Source organism: Penicillium roqueforti (assembly GCF_015533775.1).
Source record: "Penicillium roqueforti strain LCP96 04111 chromosome Unknown scaffold_13, whole genome shotgun sequence".
In the NCBI taxonomy this organism is placed as follows: domain Eukaryota; kingdom Fungi; phylum Ascomycota; class Eurotiomycetes; order Eurotiales; family Aspergillaceae; genus Penicillium; species Penicillium roqueforti.
This window is the reverse complement of record NW_024067577.1, coordinates 583,353-607,086: the sequence shown is the minus strand read 5'-3', so window position 1 is coordinate 607,086 and position 23,734 is coordinate 583,353. Positions and strand designations below refer to the sequence as shown.

Here is a 23,734-nt window from a genome sequence, read left to right as displayed (position 1 = left end):
GAATGGTTCATCATTCATGCTAAATACGCACCTAATGCAAAAGATCTCACGGCTGTTGAATGAGTCAGAATGACTATTACCTGGAGGGTGTAGACAGTAGCAAAGCCGCCGCCGAAGCTCATTATTTGTGTATACCTAAAGGTGAGCAACGCCCTTGTCAAAAGAAGAATAGCTGGCATGTAGCAAAGCCTCAACAAAACTCCGTTATCTCGATTCTGGTCGCGTTTTCAATCCAGACGCTTGGCTTAAGATGAACCCCTACCATGAGGCGTTTATGAGGAGGAGGAGGAGTGGATAAACCACTGATACATACTGAATTGTACGTATTTTGATTGAATACTTGGACATCTTCTATACATATTGTAGTGAGTTCGTTGTAACTCCATATAAAATCGATACCTTTTATAGTGGAGCACGATAAGCTGATTGAGACAGGTCAGATGAATACTTTGAGACATTGCAGGAATTATTGCCCCTCGGGCTCCCGAAGGAGTTAAGTCAATAATGGCATTGTGATAAAAACTCCGTATGCAGAAAATACTGTTAATTGGGTATAAGGTACCTCACTCCACCACCAAACCTTGGTGGTGGCTAATGTCACCCTTTACCGGAGTCCGTTCACCGTCCACCGCCGGTTTTGGAACATTTGGCATTTTCACTCTCTGATTCTTCCCCCGCCCCTAGATCCATATCTCAACACCCTCGTGAACATCTTCGGTGATTCTTGCTCGGCAGAATCTGAGTAGCCTTCCCCGCCTACTCTTTTGCCTCAACGGCACTCGGTCCCGGAACCCTTATCCCAGCGTCACTGTTCACCTCGACTTTGCAATGCTAGCCTTGTCCAGCATTTCAGTCAAGTCTTGTTGCTAAAGGGGTAGTTCACAATAACCGAATACCGGTCGCCTTTACCCATTCATCACTGTCGCCAGCTGAAAAGCTGTGTGATCGAGTCGCGCGAGGTCCGAGAGCTTCAGTTTCTGCGAGCTTCCCGGTCAACATGTTACCGCAATGTCAAGGCCCCGTCTGGGCCATTGACGACCTGTCTCGTTGCTTCCAGCGCAAGTGTGTCTACACCGATGGCAATTCCGATCGTTGAAATTTTATGCTGATCATGAGGTATCTTAATAGCGTTCTTCAGGTCATACTTCCCCTCACAGTCTGCGGCACTTCGCTGCTGGTGATCCTAATCCGCCTCGCTCATCGATATATCCTCACTCAAAAAGGTGTCGCTTACAAGGTTCTCCCGAACAATGACTCGGAAGATGAGGTCCCCAGTGCATCGCAGGAAAACGAGTCCGATACGATGTTGTTCCAAGCTGTACAACAAGAACAAGCTCAGATTGTCGAGGTCAATCGCCCGCGTGGAGAGATCACCGTTGTACTACTCGAGATCGCAGCTTTAATTGCTCAAGTTGGGGTCTATATCGCCGTTTTGTCGACTCACGGCTGGGGCCGACATGGAACCCTCCCCGCCGTGGCTGGGCTTGTGTCGTGGGCCTACATCCTTTTCTTGGTGCTGGTCCGTTTCCTCCTATCGACCATGGACCTTTCCTCTGCGCCGAGAATCTGGACCCATACAGCGATTCTGTACAGCTTCCAGTGGTTGTTCAACATCATGGTCTTCCGATCCGCCATTATCCACCCCGTGTCCCAGCAAGCCCTGATTTTCAGCAGCATTCAGTTCGCTCTGAGTACGGTGTTGCTGCTCATTGCGCTCACCACTCGCCGAGGCAATAAGCCAGTTCTGGTTGAACGCGAAGATGGCTTGGAGCCTCCAACATACCCCATGGCCAGTTTGTTATCTCTTGCGACATTTGCCTGGCTCGATCCTTTGGTCATGAAGGGTTATCGCCAACCCCTGGAGATTGAGGATGTTTGGAACCTGACCCCGTCTCAGAAGGCTGCGCACGTGCTTAGAGAATTCCGCAAGAGACAAATGAAAGGCTCTTTGGCATGGAAGCTCATCCGGTACTTTATGGGGACAATTCTAAAGCAGGGTGCCTGGACAGTCTTCGCCAATCTATTCGTTTTCATGCCTAGTCTACTCCTCAAGGCCATCCTCGAGTACGTCGAAGATCCTCGGTCGACCACACCCCGCGCGGCTTGGTTGTTCGCCATTCTGCTCTTCTGTTGCGCCGCGGTTCAGGGTGTCGCAGATGGACAGGCCTTATTTATTGGTCGTAAGATGGGCGTGAAAATCCGTGCGATCATTATTGGTGAAATTTATGCCAAGGCTCTTCGCCGCAAGGCAGGCGCTTCACTGGAGGTCAAGAAACCCGTAGAAGATCCAATCAAGAATAAGAAGAAAAAGCTCTTTTCCTTTGGTCGCAAGAAGCAGGCCGCCAATGGAAATGATGCCGAGGCTGGCAACAAGCCAGAGACAATTGCGGAGGAACCTACACAGGCCAATGTTGGCACAATTATCAACTTGATGGCGATCGATTCGTTCAAGGTGAGCGAGGTCGGTGCCTATCTCCACTTCTTGTGGGCTAGTGTGCCAGTGCAGATTACAATGGCGATTATTCTGCTCTACCACATCATGGGTTTCAGCTCATTTGCCGGTATCGCTTTGATGGCGCTCATGCTGCCTATCAACCTTGTTATCGCCCGCCAGTTCAACAAGGTCCAGAATCAGATTTTGAAGGGCACCGATGCCCGTATTCACGCCACTAACGAAGTCCTCCAAAACATCCGCATCATCAAGTACTTTGCTTGGGAGCAGCGGTTCCAAGACATTGTCGGCGAGAAGCGCAAGACCGAACTGAAAGCCCTGCGCAAGCGATACATCCTCTGGTCCTCCGCCGCAACCGTCTGGTACGGCACGCCTATTCTCATCACGTTCATGTCCTTCTTCTTGTATACTGTTGTCGAGAAAAAACAACTGACCCCTTCGATCGCTTTCCCTGCCTTGTCCATGTTCTCTTTGCTGCGGGTACCCTTGGACCAGCTCGCGGATATGGTGGCACACGTTCAGGAATGTAAGGTTTCTCTAGATCGTGTGGACAAGTACTTGAACGAGGAGGAAACAAGCAAATACGATCAGCTCCGTGATAGTACTGTCACAGGAACACCTGCCAGGATTGGTCTTGAAAAGGCAACGCTATCTTGGAACAGCTCCAGTGGGGATTCCCAAGATACCGAGGCTGATGCCGACTTGGAGGCTTTCCGTCTGATCAATGTCGACGTTGAATTCCTTGTCGGCAAGCTTAACATCATTGTTGGCCCGACTGGATCTGGAAAGACCTCCCTGCTCATGGCTTTGCTTGGAGAAATGAAACTTCTCGAGGGTCGTGTTCATCTTCCCGGTGGAATGCCCAACAGGGCAGATCTCCCAGTGGACCCTGAAACTGGTCTGGTTGACAGCATTGCTTACTGTGCCCAGGAAGCCTGGTTGGTCAACGACACTGTAAAGGAAAACATCATCTTCGCCTCTCCCTATGATGAACGTCGCTACCGTGCGGTGCTGAAGGCCTGCGCCCTGGAACGTGACCTCGCTATCCTTGATGCTGGTGATCAAACTCTTGTTGGCGAGAAGGGCATTAGTTTGTCTGGTGGCCAGAAGCAGCGAATCTCTCTTGCCCGCGCTATCTACAGCAGTGGCCGCCACTTGCTGCTAGATGACTGTCTCTCTGCTGTCGACTCTCATACCGCCAAGCACATCTTCCGCCAAGCTCTTACCGGCCCTCTGATGTTCAACCGCACATGTATTTTGGTAACCCATAACGTTGCTTTGACTGTCCCCCAATCGGATCACGTTGTGGTACTTGAGCACGGCAGAATTTCCGCCCAGGGCCGTCCCAACGATGTCGCCGCTACTGGTGCATTGGGCGATGAGTTCCTCAAGTCTCGACCCAATTCCCGACCCAGCTCTCGTGGACTCTCCCGTGCCCCATCGAACCATGAATCGGATGATGAAGATTTGAACGGCACTCCAAATGGAAAGGTAGAAGACAAGGCCAAACTCACTGAATCTAAGGCTACTGGTAGTGTCAAGTGGTCGACTGTCACCATGTACCTCCGTGCCATGGGCCCGTGGTACTATTGGGTTGGTGCTGTTGTTGTATTCGTCTTGCAGCAATTGGGTTCTGTTTCCACCAACATCTGGATCAGACAGTGGGCGAATTCTTACCATACGTCCAAGGATAGTGCCGAGGACGTCGGAAAGTACGCCGCCGCGGCCCATCTCAAACCCCCTACCTTCAGCATTGGAAGTGTTGGGCGCATGAGCAGCTGGGGTCTGCCCCAATTTGGCGCAAGCTCTTCCGGCAACTCTGATGGGGAGGTGAACGTGGCTTATTACCTGGGTGTCTATGCGCTCCTGGGATTCCTCTATATCGCAATCTCTTTGTCTCGGGAAGCTGTTCTGTTCTGGGGTTCGCTCCATGCATCATGGAAGATTCATGATCGCCTTCTCAGGGCAGTCATGCACGCAAAGTTCAGATTCTTTGACTCCACGCCTCTTGGTCAACTGATGAACCGGTTCTCCAAGGATGTTGAGTCTGTCGATCAGGAAGTCGCTCCTGTTGCTATCGGCATGCTCCACAGTCTGGCATCTGTGATTATGATTGTCATTCTGATTTCGTGGATCACGCCAGGATTCTTGATTGCCGGTGTGTTCATCACTTTGGTGTACACTGCCCTCGGTGCTGTTTATTTGAACTCTTCGCGAGACCTCAAGCGTCTGGAATCTGTCCAGCGCAGTCCCTTGTACCAGCAGTTCGGTGAGACCCTGAACGGTATCGTCACCATTCGTGCTTATGGTGATGGTCCTCGCTTCATGGTCGACAACCACCGCCGCATCAATGCCTACAACCGGCCACACATCTACCTCTGGGCTAGCAACCGCTGGCTCGCCCTCCGTGTTGATTGGACCGGTGCTCTAGTCTCGTTCTTCTCGGCTACCTTTGTGTTATTGAACGTTGGAACGATCGATGCTGGTGCTGCCGGTCTTTCCCTGACCTACGCCGTCACATTCACAGAGAATGTCCTTTGGCTTGTGCGTCTGTACTCCGAGGTCCAGCAAAACATGAACTCTGTCGAGCGTGTCAGAGAATACCTTAATGTGGACCAGGAAGCAGCTTCTGTCATCGAAGACTCACGACCTGCGTCTGATTGGCCCAGCCAAGGTGCGGTCGAGTTCATTAACTACACTACTCGGTACCGACCCGATCTGGACCCGGTTCTCAAGGACGTTTCGTTCTCTGTAAAGGCTGCCGAAAAGGTCGGCATTGTCGGTCGCACCGGTGCTGGCAAGAGTTCTCTCGCGCTGGCTCTCTTCCGCGGTCTCGAGGCCGAGAAGGGTCAGATCATCATTGACGGCGTTGACATCGGGTCAATCGGACTGCGGGACCTGCGCCAGTCAATCACCATTGTCCCCCAGGATCCGACCCTGTTCACCGGAACCCTCCGCAGCAACCTCGATCCCTTCGGTCTCTTCAGTGACGAACAGATTTTCACAGCTCTCCGTCGCGTGCACCTTATCGGTTCCAGCACCTCAGGCACCGCAACCCCCACAACCTCAAGCAGTCGCACCGCGACGGAAATCAACGGCAGCGGCGTGAACAGCAGCGCAGTGACAGTAGTCGATAATAAAAACGTCTTCCACAACCTGGACAGCCAAGTCTCGGAGTCCGGCTCCAACCTCTCCCAAGGCCAGCGCCAGCTCCTCTGCCTCGCCCGCGCCTTGCTCAAGAACCCCCGCGTCTTGATGATGGATGAAGCAACCGCATCCATCGACTACGCCACCGACGCCAAGATCCAAGAGACCCTCCGCGAATTGAGCAACAGCACAATCATCACAATCGCACACCGACTGCAGACCATCATCGACTACGACAAAGTCCTTGTCCTTGACCACGGCCGCGTTGTCGAGTACGACCACCCCTGGACCCTCATTAACAAAGAAGACGGCGTCTTCCGCGGCATGTGCGAGAACAGCGGCAACATGGACGTTCTTCTAGACGGAGCCCAACGCGCTTGGACGCAGAAGCGTCTTGTCGGTGATTGTTAAAGCACCGGCTCCCTTCTTCTTTCCTTTCCTTATCTATAGAATCTCTCGCGTACATATTCATTGTTACCCCCTACTTCATCTACTACCTGTTATTGGTCTTCCCCCCGCTCATTCCTCGGGGCGGGGATGCAAAAAAGAGAGCGAGAGAGACACAAATGTAATCATCATTTCCTGGCCGGGAGGCTTTATCATCATTATCATCTGTTCCAATGTTATCATGGTTCTGCTCTGGCTTCTTACTCTCGCACCGGTGTGGCGTCTTCGGTTGCTTTCTTGTCTTTTTTGTCCTCTTTTCTGCTTCGCGCATGTACCTGCTATCACATCATTTCCGAGTTCTTCTTGTAACCTTACGTCTATTCTTGGTGGCACATGTCGGAATTTATGTTTCTGGTAGAGAATGAAAATGCTTGCAATATTACTTGTGGTATACCATTACTACTATGGGCCATGTGCTAGGTAAGTTTGTAGTGTTTCCTTTTAGTGTAGCATTCATCCGAGTATTTGTATTAAGAACAAATATGTATTCATTTGACACAGGAGGCATGTAGGGATGAAAATCCCACCCTCAATCTGAACATGCCTGCCCATCTTCAACACCCAAGCTGCTTCTTCTTCGGCAAGTTCCAGATGCCATCTTCGATATCTCCTCGACTGGCATTCGCATTGCTCGGCGTATGCTCGTCGCGAGCTGGGACGGGAAAGGTGGTCGGATCACGAACATTCGAACGATCCGTCACGGAGGATTGCCCGAGTCATCCAGGATATACATCCGGCTCTGATCTCAGCGCTAGAATTGCCCCATCGGTCTCGGCGTATTTCAAATCGCATATCGGGGATAGGGTCGATTCGATTCAATGGAACGGGGCCTGGAGTCCCACCGTAATCAAACAAGCCTCCGACCGAGTGGAGAAAGGATAGAGCTCCCAAGGCTGGACGGGTAACCGCATAGCCTTGGTAGAATCAATCCCTCGCTTCTCTCCGTAGAGAAGCGAATAAAGAAAAAAAGAAAGTCTTTCAACATAAATATTAATCCGACAGTCACATGTCGCATTCTTCACTTCTTCGCGCGGATCCCCCGCAGTATCGTACAGAAACACACAACCGCAGCCGCGATAACGAAGAACCCAAATGGCGGCCAGTAGATCGGGTAATTGTATGATCCTAATGCGACCACGAAAGACTCCTTCACACGGGACTCGGACTTGGACTTGGATTGTCTCGGCTTTGGGTAGCTATTCGGTTGTGGTTTTGCCGTTGCATCCGTGCCGATCGCTGCATACGGATTCGGAAGTGATTTGTGAAGCTCCGTCTCCGTTTTATGCTCCTTTGATTGCGGGTCCGGGTTTGACGAGAGCACGAAGCCTGCTTCACGCATGGCTGTCTCCTTCAGCATGACTATGAGCTCATCTTGATCGGGGATGGTTTCTGGGAAGTAGTGGCGATTGTTTTGTGTAATGCCAGACAGAACGGATTTGAATGCGATTGAGTTTTCGTAGGGAGTAGGAAGAGCGAGGATTTGGATTGCGTGCATTAATATGACCAGCAGGGCCAGTTTGCGGGCCATCTTCTGATAGACCCGGTGATAACGTAGACGCGCGGTGGAAATTTGATAAGATCAACGCGCTTTTTCGTCTGGACAAGAGGATACGAGGTATACAGAAGAAGAAGAAGAGTAAGTGAGAAGGAAATGGGAACTAGTTAAGAGATAACAAGAACAAAGAGGAGCACGTGGATTCACACTCGGAAACGGAAACGGAGGTCCTCGCACACTTTATGGTACTTTTTAGTCCGGTTTAGTCTGCTTTAGCATCATTCTAGGCCCTTATCTTTCTCATTTTAAGGGTCTATCCGTCCAGCCGTGTATAGCGCTGTAATGCCAGCCAATAGATCATGGTCTAACGCACCCGTGGAACTTCCCCTCGTTGATAACTCTGCAAATTTTGCCGACCCGACAGCGGAGGTCATGAACTTCCTCATTATTCCTCCAATGACCTACGATAGACGGAGCACGGATTTACATTCTTGTCAAGGCTAAGCGCTAGTGGCGCAATAGTACAAGCTTCCCACCTGCGCCAAGACATACGCCAAGCCAAGATCCCGTTGTGCACGGCAGCTAACCACTGGCAATACCCTGCAGATAGGCTGCACACACGCTGTTTACCGATGATCAGGTCTGGAAGCATGATGCCGTACGCGATCAGTTTATGGTTTCACCGCCGACACGATCTATCTAGAGGTGCTTATCTCTAGGCTGAAGGATAGGGGGCGGTTACCAAGCTCATGCTACGTTAAGATATCTAGCCTTCGGGTGGTCTTTCGACTTATGCATAACCATTTCTAGTCCAAGCTACGTGAGCCGCCCGATATATGAGAACTTGTGCGATTTTGCATCCGTATTAATGGCCATCTTCCCGATCGGAAGAAGTTGACAGCCCAGACAAAATGCAGCAACGGAGCATTGGACGTTATCGACACGCCGATTATACTCGACGCCGCGACAATCATATAGATCGCCGTAGACATACACCTGTGATATTTGTATCAATCGGCCTATCAATGACCTGCCTTGTCCGCGATAGAGTATGATTGGGTGGTTGCACAGCACTTGATTTGGGGTATATATAGTTGGGGTACATAGGATACAGTTATCTATGTTGGGGTAGACATTTCTGATAATAGAGACGTGGAGATCCATCCATAGATCTTCGAATCAGTTTAACTATCCGATAGCTCTAGTTATCTTAGCGCTGATAGCTCCGTATATTGATTTGGGGTAATGTCATTTGATGGTTGACCACAACGGACCTCGGGATAAACTATTGACACGAGCAAATGCTATTCTCATTGATAGATTTTGTAGTCCAACTAAGAGGCTGTGATAATATACTGTTAATACCTCAGATGATATGTTCACTTCTCCAACATCGCACCAGCCTTAGCGGGCATCAAGGCCCCAGGCGGAGGAGCGTTCTTATTCTTGAAGTCGTCGCAAACCTGTTCCATTGTCACGAATTCAACACCCTCGTGCTTTTTGAAATGCTCAATAAGCCTATCGAATGTCAGCCCTACTCTGCACAAATTTATGATCACATCATACCTTTCATGCATCAGCAGCACGTGAGGTCTTCCCGACACATCCGGGTGGATAGTAATTGGGAAAATAAACTCATCGTACTCGCGGTAGAAGTAGTCAAAATGGTCGCGCCAGATATCCTCAATGTCCCGCGGGTTGACATAACCATGACTGTTGGGCGCGTCCTTGATGAACATCATCGGCGGTAGATCGTCAATATACCAGTTGGACGGGATCTCAACAAGCCCTGTTTCGGATCCATGCTCAAGAGGCTTCATCCACGTTTCAGCTTTCTGCTTGTAATCGATCTTAGTCCAGGTGTCGCCGGTTCGGAGGTAGTAAGCCTGGCAGTCCTCGTGGCTCATGCTGTGGTCGTACTCGATGCCGTAGTCAAGGAGGAGCTGGGCTCCTTCTTTGCTAGTTTCCCACCTATTGTATCTGATTAGCACCATTGCTAAATCTAAATTCAAGACTCGTACCAGGGTGCCACGCTTCCTCGAGGAGGCTTTCCAGCGAACTCGGTCAACATCCGGTATGTTTTGTCCAGCACGTCACGCTGCTGTTCTAGAGACATGTCCGTCGGGTTCTCGTGGGAATACCCGTGCAGGCCGATCTCGTGGCCCGCGTCCCGGACTGCGGCCATGTCCTCCGGGAAGGTCTCGAGGGAGTGGCCGGGGATGAACCATGTTGACTTGATATCGTATTTCTTGAACAGTTTCAACAATCGTTGGGTTCCAACTGTCCCTGCCCAGTATCCTAATTGATTGTTAGCGAGCAGAATATAGAAAAGAACATTGAAACCTACCCCGGCTGATGTCGTTTGTGGAATCCTCGCCACCATACGAGCCTAGCCAACCGGCTACAGCATCAACATCTACACCGTAGGTAATGAGAACTCGCTTTGGTGCCATTATTGAATGATTGTTCAAAATTGGGAGGGAAATTGCCAGGGGAGGTTGACTTTTAAACCGGACCAAAAGAAGGCGGGGAAGATAAGCCCCTCATCCCGGCATTCTCCAACTGACAGACAATTCCACTGCTGACTTGCTCATTTACGCGATGAGTTCCGTTTCTCGATTTACGACATTCCAAGGTTCCGTTATCGCTGCTCTTGTGAACTCCACGATGCCGAGATGTGCAATTAGAAGTCCAGTGAGATTGTATTTTGAGGATTTGACAGCTTTGTTATTTAACTTTTAACACCAAATTCTATATTTCTATATGAACGTCTTTTCCTCTAACGATTGATCGCACTAGAATATGAAATCAGGATGGTATTGTGGATTTCCTATTGAGCTTCCTCGAGGACGTTCGGTAGATTTAGGGTTGATGTTGTATCCAACGTGAAATCCATACACTACAAAGTAGACATGTACTGGTTTGTTAGAGTACTTTATAGTAGGACATTTGAAGAATGACAGTATGTACGGAGTAAGTAGGATGATGAAGTAACGAGCCACTATGTGACGTGACCACCTACCACAACCCCAGGAAACGTATTCAGGAGCTATTAGACCATTCCAATAGGATAAAACAGCGATAAACATCTGAATATGACATTAACAACTCCATGCCTCTATACTTCTGCCGAGCATCTCCAAATCTTCCCTTATCGCTTATCGCGGGCCGAACGTCCCGGCGGGCCCCGAGTTGGAGGAGTTGGGGTCGAATCTCCCATCTCGACATCCACTTGCTCAACCAGGGCCTTTTCTTCTCCAAACCAGTTCTCCATACCCCCTTCAATGTCTCCATCACCCCAGCCGCACAGGGGTGCCCGTGGAGCAAGGGCACGTATATGTATACACTGCGGTCGGAGTTTCCGGCGGACTGAACATTTGGAGCGACACATTCGCACCCGTAAGCAAAACCCGGGGAAATCCCCACAGCTAATGCTAACCCGGTAAAATAGACACCAAGGAGAAGCCGTTTATTTGCTTCTGTGGGGCGGCCTTTACTAGAAGGGATCTGTTAAAGCGTCATACGCGCATCTCACATCAAGATGGGCTGACTTCGCCGACGCCGCCCGAGCAAACCAAGGCGGATTTCCAGCCAACGCATCACCCTGCAGCTATCCCGCCGCAATATGATACACCAACTCGGCCCGTACCCGTCGAATCCCTTGCAGGGTCATCGGCTGTGCACCAATGGGCTGGGGCACAGAATACGCCTTATTTAGACCCGCATCAGGCCGGCATGCTTCCCGCTGCTACTGCAGGAGTCCCAAACCCAGCCATTGATCCCCATACGGGTATGGTGCATGATCCGGATATGCTTCAAGCTGCCCAGCTGCTTCTTCCAGGCGATTACCGACCTACAGGTACGTTGTTTTCTTGGTTGTTCAAGTATCCCTCCTAATGTTCTGTGCAATATGCAATATGCAATATCCTGGTCTTTCGCTTGACTGCCATTATAAGAAATCTATTAATCTGACACAAAATAGGACAACCGATGCCCTACTTGCCCGAAGATCTAAATCATTTCCAGGAATTCACACATTTCTTGGATTCGATTGGCTTGCCTGGGGAATGGGTTCCCAGTGAAGGTGAAACCTCTCAAACACAAGAGGTTAACCTGGAAGACGTAAGAGAAACGGGTCGACAGACCCAAGAGCATGAGCGGCCACGACGAAGTGGAGATGGTTCTCGAGGCGACTCACCATTCAGATCCTGGCTTCCATCTGTGCCCAGGGGCGACCAAAGCCTTGGAACCCTGTCTGATTCTGGTATATGACACCTTGTATTGCTATCACTCTGTAGATCACTGACAACATTCTAGAACCGCCCCCAAACGCGAAGAGACCACCGTCACGATTCAATGTCACCGAAGAGCAGCGGTTTCGTCTTGCAGCATCTCTCGAAGAATTTCGCCATGTGATTCCGGATTTCGCACTGCCATCTCGTCACACATTGACTCGGTATCTTACTTCCTATTTTGAAGGATTCCACCCACATCTTCCGTTTATCCATATCCCGACTTTCTATATCAATGAACGTGCCCCTGAGGTGGTTCTTGCTATCATGACGATCGGAGCCCAGTATAGATTTGAGCACCGCAACGCAGAAAGATTATTCCACGTTTCCAAGGCAGTTCTATTTGAACGAATGGCCAGAGAGCCCCATTTCCCAGCTAAGCCAGGGTACAATTCAGGCCCTCGAGTACCGCTGGGGATATCTCCTTATTCCACTTTTGGCGATCAATCCCTCACGCAACCGCAGGTAACAGCGGAAACTACTGCTGGTTGGAAGCAGATCGAAATTACCCGCTGTCTCCTTATTCTGATGGGCTACTCCACGTGGGAAAATGCCAGACTGGTACAAGAAGCATTCCACCTTCAGGGCTTGCTGGTTCGACATCTCCGTGAGGCTGGCTTGACAGAAGACACAACACGCTCTGACCCACGCGCACCCCTCGACTGGTACGAATGGGCGGACCAAGAATCGGCGCGACGCACAAAGTTGATTGCGTTCTGCTTTATCCATGTTCACAGTGTCGCATACAATGCTTATCCATCTTTGCGCAGCAATGAGATACACCTGCGTCTTCCGTGTTCTACCATTGAATGGACTGCAAGCACCGCCGCGGAATGGGAAGCAGCCCAGCAAGAACGAGGTCCCCAGCAGTTGTTCTTCCAAGACGCATTGACCCTCCTCTTGCAAAAGTCCCGATCAGCCAAACCACTAGACCCCATCCCGGCTCCATTGGGTAACTATATCCTCTTACACGGACTCCTGCAACGAATCCATCTCGTGAGCGAGTTATCATTACCGAACGGAAACCATTCCACAACTCTCCCAACAGAGGAACTGAATAAACTAGAGTAAGTCTTCTACCCATAAACCTTCCTAGACTCACTTCTAACGATTCAACCCATAGACGAGCTCTCCGTTCTTGGACCTCTGTATGGCAACAAGCCCCAGAATCCAGTCTAGACCCACACAACGAAAACGGTCCAATCCCATTCACCTCCAGTGCATTCCTAGGACTCGCTTACGTCCGCCTATCTCTAAATCTCGGACCTCATCGCCGCCTTGAGACCCGCGACCCGATAATAATAGCCACAGCACTCTGTCACTCCCCACGCCGAGAACGCAGCTACCGTCTCATCCCGGCACTCATATACGCCGCTCATGCTCTCAGCATCCCCGTGCGTCTGGGCATAGACCACATTGCTCGTAGTCAAGCCTTCTTCTGGAGCGTGCGGCACTCGCTAGCCAGTATAGAATGTGCAGTGTTGCTAAGCAAATGGCTGTTTACCCTTGCCGAGGCGGGACCGGATCAGTCGTTGAGTGGTATGTCCATATCCTGCTGCATGATTTACCGGCTAACAATGCTGCAGAAAACGAAAGTCGTATCCTACGCTGGACCCGCTGTATCATCGAAGAAGCGTATTCGTCTATTGATACAGATGACTTCGAGGCGCCGCCAGATCTGGAACCGGCTTCTTTGGGATTGGCCGTTCTTAAGCTGTGGGCTAGGTTGTTTGGAACGAATACTCAGTGGCCGTTTATTAATGTTCTTGGGCAGAGCTTGGAAGAGTATATAAGTATGATTTGATGTTGACATTACATATCTATGGGTTTGGCGTTTGTATATATTGGAGTCTCTGGAAAATAATGTATTCATGAACTCATGAGGTGGGCGACTTTGATCGTCGCCTTTTTTGTGTTTTTTTGTGCTTTTATATTTTTCTGCTATCCCGAATCATCATTTCCTCTGTTTCCATCATCCTCTTCCCATTATCTTCCTGATTCCCCAGTTCATTCACTGAGCTACCCTCCCAGCAAAAGCAAAAACCATAGCAAAGTGACGCCTGCCGCCCATCTAGGAAAGCTCGATCAGATCCCCCCCAAATGGAGACGCCGCGACTTCCTCGACCCTGGAAGTAAGCGAAACTTCGACTAACATAGAAGGAAGCCGCATCGAAGGAAGCCGCATTATCGGTTGACTCACACCTTCAGCTTGGTAGCCATCATCATCCTCTTCGAAGTTTATCAAGTCATTGTCGAGAGTAGGAGGCGTGTCTTGTACTTCACTCATAGCTTCGACCTGACCATCACTATCACGTGCGAAGATGCCCCTCTCAGCCAGGGCGTCTTCCCCTGCACCCAGAACTTCAACCTGACCATCATCGGCATCATCGGCATCATCGTCGAAGTCGATAAGAGTGCCTTGAACCGGAGCAACCACGTTCTGTTCAACTGGAATAGCATCTTTCTGAGGACGTTTCCCGCTAGCGTCAAGCCCAGCCCGACGATAATCATCCAACACGCCACCACCACGCGCAAACGCCTGCCATTGGCGTACACCCTCGGCGCAACGAGCTGTATCTTCTGCGGTGGAGGCAGAGACAGAGGCAGAGGCGGAGGCACGGGTTGGGGCTCGGGTCCGGGGGATGGGGCCGACCTTTTCGTCGCGATCATCTTCTTCGCCATCGACATCATCCCAGTCGGATCCGCCGTCGAAGATCTGGGTTTTGTTGTCCTTGCCCATACCGCAGAAGCAATCGTGAGTGTGTGGTGGAGAGCACACACAAATGCAGAACGTGTTACAGCACTCGCGAATTTCACGGCAGCGCTGTTTGCAGGAGACCCAGTCGTGTTCGGAACTAATGAGTCAAGATGTCAGTATTGGGTGCATGGAAACTGTCATTATTCGCGAAACTTACCCGTGGCATTTGCGGGGACATGGATGTCCGCATGGTAAATTCGTGCCACAAGGCTTGTCGCAGCCGTCACCGATGGTGTTCCAGTCCTTGAGAGCTAGAAAAACGGTTAGATCATCTCTTCCGTTGATATCACTAGGCAGGACAGGGACTCACTCTCGATGAGGGTTTCTTGGTTGTGTCGTGTGCAGTACAGAGGCAGAGCCGGGCCGATACGAGGGTCTTCTTTTTTCTCCGACATCACATTAGTAACTGCATACCAAAACTCACTGTGTTTGCTAACACATCGTGCATTGCCAAATATGTAAAGACCGTATTTGGCGCGCGACAAGGCGACACAAACTCTATTGTCCTGCGCGAGAAAGCCGATACCTCGATGATCATTGGATCGAACAAGCGAGAGGATGACGATATCGTTCTCTTCTCCTTGGTATGAGTCGACGGTCACTATATTGACGTATGGTTTGGCGACGTTGGGATTCTGTGCCTTCTTTCGCATGATCAATTTCCGTTGGCCATTGTAGAAAGTCAGGACAGTGATACTGGATGCCGGGACTTTGTTCATCACCAGGTAGGCAAGAAGATTGACCACCATTGATGCCTCAAAGTCATTCACCTTGGATAGCAGACTGTCGTTGCTTTCATGCGCAGTGTGGTCGAAAAAGAATGATCGCTTGTCTCCCATGCCAGGAACAAAAGGGTGATCTCCAACAGACGGATGGTCATGAAGAAGATTCCCATAGATGGGGGCCACGAGCTCTCTGATTTCTGGCACCATTCGTCTCTGCTCTTGAAGCATGGCGTATGGCATTTTGTTTATCATCAGACGCTCAAACATAGAGACATCGAGGTAGAAAGGGTGCCCGCACAGTTCATAGTCCGCACATTGACCCTTAAGCTGCTGGTGATCACCAACAAGGATAAGATGCTGAAGTGACGGAAGACAAGCGACTGCAACTGGGGCCTCAAGTACTTCTGCTGCCTCTTCGATCAAGATGACTCGGGGTTTCAAACTCGAGACCAGTCCTCTGTATTTGCTCAGACCAGTGGTGGTCATTCCAATGATCTTCGCCTCCTGGAGAATACAGTAGTCCCGTTCAAACCTACCAATTTGAAAATTGGAGGCGCATTTTTTGTAGGTTTGAGCGAGGCGCTGCACAATTTCTCCCAGGATAACCATCAGCTGCTCACGTAGGTAGCCATAGACAGCACCGCGATACCTCTTGTGGATTTTGTAAAAGTCATTCTCTTTTAGCAGATTTTCAACTGTTGCCCGAGAGACTTTGGCGGTGTTGGAGCTGCAAAGACCACCCGACAAGGGGTAATAGCGTGTTTTGAAAGACGACCAGTCATCCTCATATCTTCCGTGTTCGACTTCGATCTCTTTGAGTTGCTCATACTCCAGGTCAATATCATCATCGATGAACCCAAAGTCACCGGCGTATTCGGAGTCAAACTCCTTCACGCAGTCTGAAAGCCAAGCCGCCAAAGGATCGGCATTTGCAGGAGTGTTGGATCGCTGCCATTTGTGTGCAGCTTCCTTCAAGGAATCAACTTGCTCTTGGCTCAAAAGACCATGCTCCAGAAATAGAGATACTGCAAGGGGCTTGTTGCTGTTTGATGGCGCAAGTGGCTTTAGGACCTTCTCAAGCTCAGCCGCGAGTTTGTTCTGTTTCTTTCTCATTGGAGCCATCAAGCCCCCCTCAATTGTCAATAGACCCTGGTTCTGTCTGATCTCATAAGGAGTGTGCTTGCGAATCTCAGGATCGGAAGTTCTTCCACCCAGCCGGACATAGTTCTTCTCGAACACCGAGATATGCTTGATAAGTTGATCTAGAGCATGGTTGGTTTGAGCGGCGATGATTATCGGTGGATCCTTGGGCCCTTTGTTCGAGAGCATCATCCTCAGAGCAGCGAGAGAGGTAAAGGTTTTGCCCGTTCCAGGGGGACCCTGGATGATGGCCAGCTTTTTAGTCAACATTCGGTTCAGGGCTGACCACTGGGATGCATCTAGCTTTCCCATTGGCTGGGAGGGCCATCTCTCGAGGATGTCGTATTTGTTCGTGATATCGAGTCCAGAGACTTCGGACAATGGCGAGAAGTCCATGGATGGTGCGGTGTTGATGTATCCTGGTGCATCAATGTCTTCCTCCAGGCTGCAGATTTGTTCGTTCAACGGGAAACTAGATAAGGTCAGGTAAATTTCAATAAGGGAGATACGATTTGCCGCTGACCTTTCCTTTGACAACTTCTGCAGTGCTGTCAAGGTGTGTCTATTTGCTTCAAAATATCCCGCTCGAGCCTCAACCATGATCCATTCTTGCCTGAGATATACTAGTCAGTATTGTTATATCTTTCAAAACCACTGAACCATAGTATTGCTCACTGTGGATCAACCTCGATATCCTCGGGTGAGGCCAAGAAGAGATCGACCTCTGGGGGGTCTTTCTCAACCGATTCCAGCAGCCGACAAGCTACGACGGCGACAACACATTTGCTCAAGAATGCATTGCGCTTGGGGGTAAGGGCGACGAGTGTTCCAGGATTAAGACGGTTAGAGTATGTCCAGGCAATATTCTTGCCCGCACGACGAGTTGAGAATTGGATGTGCAACGCCAAACCCGCTCGGGCTAGGGTAACACCGATAATGAAGACCTTTGATGTAAAGAGATGGTCAGTACTATCCAAATCCAAGAAATTCCAACGACAGAGCAGTACTCACCTTCTCATAGATGGAGATATCCTGAGTATCCTTCATAAAAGGATCAGCGCGAACCCGAGCCACGGCATTTCGAAGTGGTGCAACTGAGTCTTCCCGGATCAATGCATAATGGGCCTCTAGGTATTTCTCCTTGGAGACCCAAGGCTCCGAAATGCAATTGGGGGTAAGAGCGACAATATCTCCTGATACGTCTGTCCCGAGGATCTCTTCGGTCGAAGGAAGCTCGGGCTTAGTTTGCCAAAGCTTCCAAGGGCCGTAGACTGGTAGATCTGGGTCGAAGTACTGGCGGATCTCAGGATTAACCGGTCTGACCTGTTCCTTGGGTCTATGACCATACTGAAAGCGAAAGTGGGACATGATTGTCTAAAGAATGCGTAGGATGAGAAGGAGTAGAAGAGAGTGTGGCATCAAGCGTGGGGGGTTAAATCCAGCGCCGAATATTATCTATCAGGCCGCGCGGATCTGGACGCATTAGGTGGACATACGATGGATTGTGTATGAAACTAAGTGAGGCATGAGTGAGAAGCGATTGAAGGCGACTAAAAGGGAGTATATTTTTTAAGAGAGAGGCAAACCAAAGTTTAGACAATGCTTGCTATATCTGATATATTGTATACCCACTGCCTACTACCTAGTAGTGTTGTATAAGAAATGCATTCCCGATGTGCAGCTAACATATAAGATTACATTATATAGTCAAACCTCAATATTATGAATGTTCTATATCACAAAAAACATCCTACATATATACTACATATGTATATATAACATAGTAGCAAGTTTGTTAATTATATACAGTCTATTGTGCAGGATAGAATGTAAATTGATGTGATAGATTGTATATAGTAGCTCTTGACGCTCATTGGTCCGTCAAGCATCGGACCCATTCCCACCGCGGAAGGTTGGTCCATTTTAAGCCGCGGACTTCACAACGCTCCCTCTCTCTGTTCTTGTACTCTGGAGCTAGGGCATAATCTCAATCTCACCGCCATTAGCCTTAGTCTCATTTGCCTTTGTGTCGGAGCTGTTTGTCCGAAACTTCCACCCTGTTTGAATTGCTGCGCGCAAACGATAGCTACCCCACAACTCGGACTGCCACGAGAGGCGCGGTAATCATGGCTTCAATGGAGGAAGAAGAGGACCGTGACATGGGCGGTATGACAATTCTTTGTCCCAATGGTCCGCTAGCCGATCGATCTCAACCTTGCTAATCACCCTCGCGGTTCCCTAGGCTCCCAGGACGGAAGCTCTGATAACGAGAATGAGAACGATATGGACGACACAATGCGCGACGTCGACGATGGCGAAGGCGATAATGAAAATGACCAAGACGGGGACGGGGATCAGGATCCCGATAGCCCTTCGAACGCGAGCCAGGCGTCGGAAGGCCCTGCCATTCAACAAAACACAAATAGCAATGGCGACAGCTCCGTGTTGGAACCGTTCTCCATTTACCACCCAAGTGTGCGCCCTGAATGCCTCACAGCCCGAACCTACGATGTGATCCCAACCACCGCCGCACCGCATGCGACCTCGATCAATACCGTTACAGCGACAGCGGATATGCGTTGGGTCTTCACCGGTGGATCGGATGGATTCGTGCGAAAGTTCAACTGGGCGGACTCAATAAACAGCAAGCTCATGTTAACCGTGGCGCAAAGGCATCCCTTCGTGGATAGTGTGGTCAAAGCTGGAGTCCTGATGACATACTGGGAGAACATGGATGGCGCCCAGTTGTCACCGGTGTACTCTTTGGCCTGCCATAGCGAAGGATTATGGATGCTTTCCGGGTTAGAATCTGGGGTAATCCGTCTGCAAACTCTGCGCCACGAAGAGGGCAAGGAAATTGCGCTTCTGCGGCAACATACTTCTGCAGTGTCCTCCCTGAATCTCACATCAGATGAAGAATCATTGCTCTCCGGGGGCTGGGATAAACGAGTTTTTGATTGGGATCTGAATACTGGTCAACCTCGACGGGCTTTCGGTGGTAGCGGTGGACAAATATCTGCTTTGCAGATTCGGCCAGAGTCCACCCTTCCAGTCCCCCAGGACACAATCGAAGCGCAACAGACCAATGGCACATATTCATCAAACTATGATGCGCCTGGTACAGACAATTTCAACTTCATGGATACCTCTCACGACAATGGAGACTCGGGCCCGGTTGAGAACCCGCAGGCGGGATCCCCGGCAGACTCACTATTTGGCGGAGCGGACTCGTTATTTGGTGATGCGGATGGCGGAGCCGCTGATGGTGGTGAGCCATCCGGGGGAGTATTTGGGGTAGATGAGGACGACGAGTTTGGCAAAGCTGTAGCCAACGGTGCTATGCAGGATGTCGACGCGCCAGGAGAAGTTGATGATGAAATATCTGCTCAACTAGACATGGGATATGTACAAGACACGCAGAATACATTGTCGAACCAAACAAATACTCACACGGATGAGCCAGTCCAGAAAACGGAAATGGAAATGGACGATGCGGACATCCCGACTGGCGCAGTGCAACCTCTTGTCAATGGACTCCCTAAAGCAGAGGATCTCGAGACACCCCCACCAGCCCCAGACTTCTCACAAAATACCCAACAAGAGCACGGTGTGACAAGTGATAACACGTTCCTGGCTGCTTCAATCGATGGAACAATCCGAGTTTGGGACCGGCGACAGCCTGATCCTGTCGCTCGCATCACCCCCTATAATTCTCCTCCATGGTGTATGAATGCTTGTTGGTCCCCCGACGGAAACTACATCTATGCCGGACGCCGGAATGGCACTGTTGAGGAATACAGTCTCCACAAGGGTTTGAGAACTGCCGAACGAACGTTCAAATTCCCACAGGGGAGTGGGCCGGTGACAGCACTCAAGGCCATGCCGAATGGGCGTCATCTTGTCTGGTGAGTAAAGGACCATGAGACAATGCAGAACTTCTTTTCTAACCTCCCTTATCTACAGTGCCTCTCACGATATCCTCCGTCTCTACGATCTCCAAAACGAGCAAGGCGACCAGTCTTCTCGCCATTCGCCAGTTCCGTTCCTGATCATTCCTGGTCATCGGACTGGAACTATCTCCCAGCTGTATATCGATAATGCATGCCGTTACATGATCTCTACCAGCGGTAACCGGGGCTGGGAAGGAAACACCACTGAAGTCCTCCTTGGTTACGAGATCGGTGTGCCGCAATAGGAAAAGCTGTGTAAGATGGAAATGCAGAAGCATACATTTAATGAATCATAGTGACACATAATGAACGAATATCATGACTTGAAATCCGAAGGCGCGAGATTGATATATTGAACCAAAATAGACAGTAAAATTTGTACCCAAAAGCCCCAAACCCAAATCCTGCACTTGAGACAATTGTCATGTAAATATATACAACACCAACGCCAGTTCCTTTTATATTTACAACATGTACAAGTCCATGTCATATAAAAACCGAAAGATCATCGCTCATCATGAAGGACTTCGTCCAAGTCCAATCCCTCACAAACTTCAGCTTGCTGAGCTCGCCAAGTGCCAAAGTAGGGATTGTTAGCCCATTTAACATGTCCATCACGATCGCTATCGAAATAGACATAACCAGGCTGATCAGCATCTGCTGATTTCAACGCTTTTGCAGCTCCCCGAGGCCCAACCACAAGACTACCAAAACCAGGCAACGCAAGATTGGGAACATGAGTCCTTGCCTCAACATTCCCGTTCTCGATGTTATTGACAGTAATGAGATAGACAGGCGGGAGATCTGCCTCGCGGTTTGCACGAAGCGGCATAGGAATCCACGCCTCATTGTTATAGGACTCTGGGCGGTTCTTGTCGTGGCGGAGAGGCAGGGGCCGAGCCAGGAGCATGTCATCCAACTTGCCGGTGTCTAATAACAGACCCGGTGTTTGAACATAGAGCACGCTGTCATACTGCATGAACTGGATCTGGCCCAGGTGGAGCAGCTTGCTGTTTGTTGTTGAGTAGCCTGCAGCTGTAGCTGCTGACATGTCGATTGGGAGGAGCCAGATATTGTATTTGGCGCTGGCGGCGCGTAATATTGATAATACTTTAGTGGCGGATGGGCCCAGTGTCTTGGCTGACATCCGGTCCCATTGCTCTGGGTACATGAAGAGGCGGTCCTGGATGGCTGTTCCTTTTGTAGAGAGTTGTTTGAAGAAGAGGATTGCAGAGCAGATGTCTGATGGATCTGGTTCGGATAGCATTTGGAGATAGGCATAGTTTCCAGACGAGTCGTAGTTGGGTTGACTCCCAATGATTGGTATATCTTCATCGGCCCCATACCCCGTATCTGATAGACCTCGTTTTAGTGGCTTCTGGAATGCGGGGCCCGTCCTGTACCTGGCCTTTTGGGCAGCTTCCTGGGGCTTCAAAGCATGCTGGATGCTCTTGACAGATTGCTGCTGTAGGACATATCCAGAGAAAAATAACAATGCAGTAAATATGCAGATCACTCCCATCGACACAATGGCCGAAACTGTGGAGGATGTTAAAAGAACCATGGCCACAAGGGAGGCTGCATGGGATGAATAATGAGAATGTGATAAGGCAAAATTAGAATTTCAGACATGCATGGCCCCCGGGATGATGTTCAAATATAACAACCCTGGACTATCAATCCCCAAGCATGTTTTCCAAGGTTATTGTTGGGCTTGTTAGCTTGTTTCATGACATCAGGTTGTTTACGTTGTCCACGCGACTATCGATAAGCGTGGTCTTGGCGGTGTCAGTACAACAACATTGTTGGTTGACCAAGATGTTTATTTTTAGCCAGACAGTGATCATCCGGAGGCCCATCTAGATCATGATGGATGGACATGATTCCTGCTAGCGATTCAAATGAAACCAATGATAGAGCAATGTTACGATGACAAGACCTTTGGCGGGATCTGTCGCGGTGATGAAGGCGGTGATGAAGGCGGTATCCTCCAAATCCGCATTATCGCGATGGTCGCAAAAAAACAGCCGTGGCCCTTTTCATTTCTCTTTGATGCCTTGGCACTTCCGCATCCGCTCTCACCTCCACAATGGCAGCCCATCGTGCCGATGCCAGCTCGTTCCTCGATAACCGCGGCTACAAGGGCCCCCTGGTCCGTGGCGTCAACCCCGCCACGCTCTTCGAGAAAGCTGTGCGCGACCGCATCACCGACTCATACTACTGGAAGGAACAGTGCTTCGGTTTGAACGCAGCGACTCTGTGTGATCGCGCAGTCGAATTGACCTCCATTGGTGGAACATACGGTGTCTCTGAGAAACCGACACCCTTCCTTTGCCTTGCATTCAAGCTCCTCCAGCTCGGGCCTGACCGAGAGGTCATCCTCGAACTACTCAACTACACCGACCCCGGTAGTGGCGACGAGGCAGAAGATCCAGATGATGCTCTTGTCAAAGAGCGAGGCGACTTCAAATATCTGCGCGCTCTTGCAGCTTTCTACGTGCGACTGACCTTCGACCCGGTCGATGTCTACAAAACCCTGGAACCACTACTTCTCGATTATCGGAAACTGAAGCGACGGGTGCGCGACACTTTCACGCTTACATATATGGATCAGTTCATCGACGATCTTCTCACGAAAGACCGTGTCTGTGGTACCAGTCTCTGGAAGCTGCCGCCGCGATCACAACTGGAGGACTTGGATTTGCTGGATGAGCGAATCAGTCCCTGTGAACCAGAAGACTGAGTCCAATATGACTTTCAGTGTACAAAAAATATAACTCCAGAGAAGGGGTAGAGGTTGCCAGAAAGACAAGACTAACACGTCGGGTTATAGTGAGTTTTGTCTAAGTGGCCAGTGCTGTGCGCTGTCCACAGGTGCTTCCCCCATAATCAGACAGTCATCTGCCGCCAAGCCTCGGGACATTTTTACCCTTTTGGGCAATACAAGGGCTTCCCCTTCAGTATACTTGTTCCCTTCTTATCTTTTCTTGTTTGTTTGCAGAACCAATTCATCCAAGACATCGCCTCTGGGGTTCTATCTGTATTGAGCAGCGTAGGGAGTGAGTTGACAGCTAGACTATCACCTCCGAACAATGCCATTTTGCACCTCTCTAGTGTGTAAATTCGACAAACCTGCGTAACTGATCTACATGCACCGTATGCACCTACATATCTTACGTACGAGGTAGAATATATGATAAGGACATCTGGAAAATGTAACATGATAAGCATAACACCACTTTCAATAAACCGCCTGTGACGTCGACATGGCATCGACCGCCAGCGTTTCCTCTCCTAACACGGCAAATCCAATCGAGCCAGAGGACTA

The 23,734-nt window shown here is 50.0% G+C and overlaps 8 protein-coding genes across 8 annotated transcripts; 4 read left to right on the top strand and 4 right to left on the bottom strand.

Moving 5' to 3' along the window:
- Positions 1 to 997: 997 nt before the first annotated feature.
- On the top strand, positions 998 to 6,010 carry LCP9604111_5624 (uncharacterized protein; the record flags this gene model as incomplete). The annotated part of the gene is made up of 2 exons (XM_039073455.1): positions 998 to 1,062; positions 1,129 to 6,010. 2 exons carry the CDS (start codon positions 998 to 1,000, stop codon positions 6,008 to 6,010), a joined length of 4,947 nt encoding a protein of 1,648 aa, XP_038928586.1.
- A 1,054-nt stretch (positions 6,011 to 7,064) lies between these two features.
- Positions 7,065 to 7,574, bottom strand: LCP9604111_5623 (uncharacterized protein; the record flags this gene model as incomplete). Its single annotated transcript, XM_039073454.1, has 1 exon — positions 7,065 to 7,574. One exon carries the CDS (start codon positions 7,572 to 7,574, stop codon positions 7,065 to 7,067), a length of 510 nt encoding a protein of 169 aa, XP_038928585.1.
- Positions 7,575 to 8,920: 1,346 nt separating this feature from the next.
- LCP9604111_5622 (polysaccharide deacetylase family protein) lies at positions 8,921 to 9,994 on the bottom strand (the record flags this gene model as incomplete). Its single annotated transcript, XM_039073453.1, has 4 exons — positions 8,921 to 9,059; positions 9,108 to 9,512; positions 9,563 to 9,839; positions 9,889 to 9,994. 4 exons carry the CDS (start codon positions 9,992 to 9,994, stop codon positions 8,921 to 8,923), a joined length of 927 nt encoding a protein of 308 aa, XP_038928584.1.
- An 831-nt stretch (positions 9,995 to 10,825) lies between these two features.
- Positions 10,826 to 13,637, top strand: LCP9604111_5621 (C2H2-type zinc finger protein; the record flags this gene model as incomplete). Its single annotated transcript, XM_039073452.1, has 6 exons — positions 10,826 to 10,940; positions 10,993 to 11,400; positions 11,524 to 11,805; positions 11,859 to 12,900; positions 12,957 to 13,372; positions 13,420 to 13,637. 6 exons carry the CDS (start codon positions 10,826 to 10,828, stop codon positions 13,635 to 13,637), a joined length of 2,481 nt encoding a protein of 826 aa, XP_038928583.1.
- Positions 13,638 to 13,904: 267 nt separating this feature from the next.
- On the bottom strand, positions 13,905 to 17,824 carry LCP9604111_5620 (uncharacterized protein; the record flags this gene model as incomplete). The annotated part of the gene is made up of 6 exons (XM_039073451.1): positions 13,905 to 14,688; positions 14,749 to 14,842; positions 14,902 to 16,928; positions 16,980 to 17,069; positions 17,132 to 17,400; positions 17,468 to 17,824. 6 exons carry the CDS (start codon positions 17,822 to 17,824, stop codon positions 13,905 to 13,907), a joined length of 3,621 nt encoding a protein of 1,206 aa, XP_038928582.1.
- A 758-nt stretch (positions 17,825 to 18,582) lies between these two features.
- Positions 18,583 to 20,651, top strand: LCP9604111_5619 (WD40 repeat domain-containing protein; the record flags this gene model as incomplete). Its single annotated transcript, XM_039073449.1, has 3 exons — positions 18,583 to 18,622; positions 18,699 to 20,361; positions 20,420 to 20,651. 3 exons carry the CDS (start codon positions 18,583 to 18,585, stop codon positions 20,649 to 20,651), a joined length of 1,935 nt encoding a protein of 644 aa, XP_038928581.1.
- A 260-nt stretch (positions 20,652 to 20,911) lies between these two features.
- Positions 20,912 to 21,970, bottom strand: LCP9604111_5618 (uncharacterized protein; the record flags this gene model as incomplete). Its single annotated transcript, XM_039073448.1, has 1 exon — positions 20,912 to 21,970. One exon carries the CDS (start codon positions 21,968 to 21,970, stop codon positions 20,912 to 20,914), a length of 1,059 nt encoding a protein of 352 aa, XP_038928580.1.
- Positions 21,971 to 22,495: 525 nt separating this feature from the next.
- LCP9604111_5617 (PRP38 family protein) lies at positions 22,496 to 23,149 on the top strand (the record flags this gene model as incomplete). Its single annotated transcript, XM_039073447.1, has 1 exon — positions 22,496 to 23,149. The coding sequence occupies one exon, from the start codon at positions 22,496 to 22,498 to the stop codon at positions 23,147 to 23,149; it is 654 nt and encodes a 217-aa protein (XP_038928579.1).
- Positions 23,150 to 23,734: the final 585 nt, after the last annotated feature.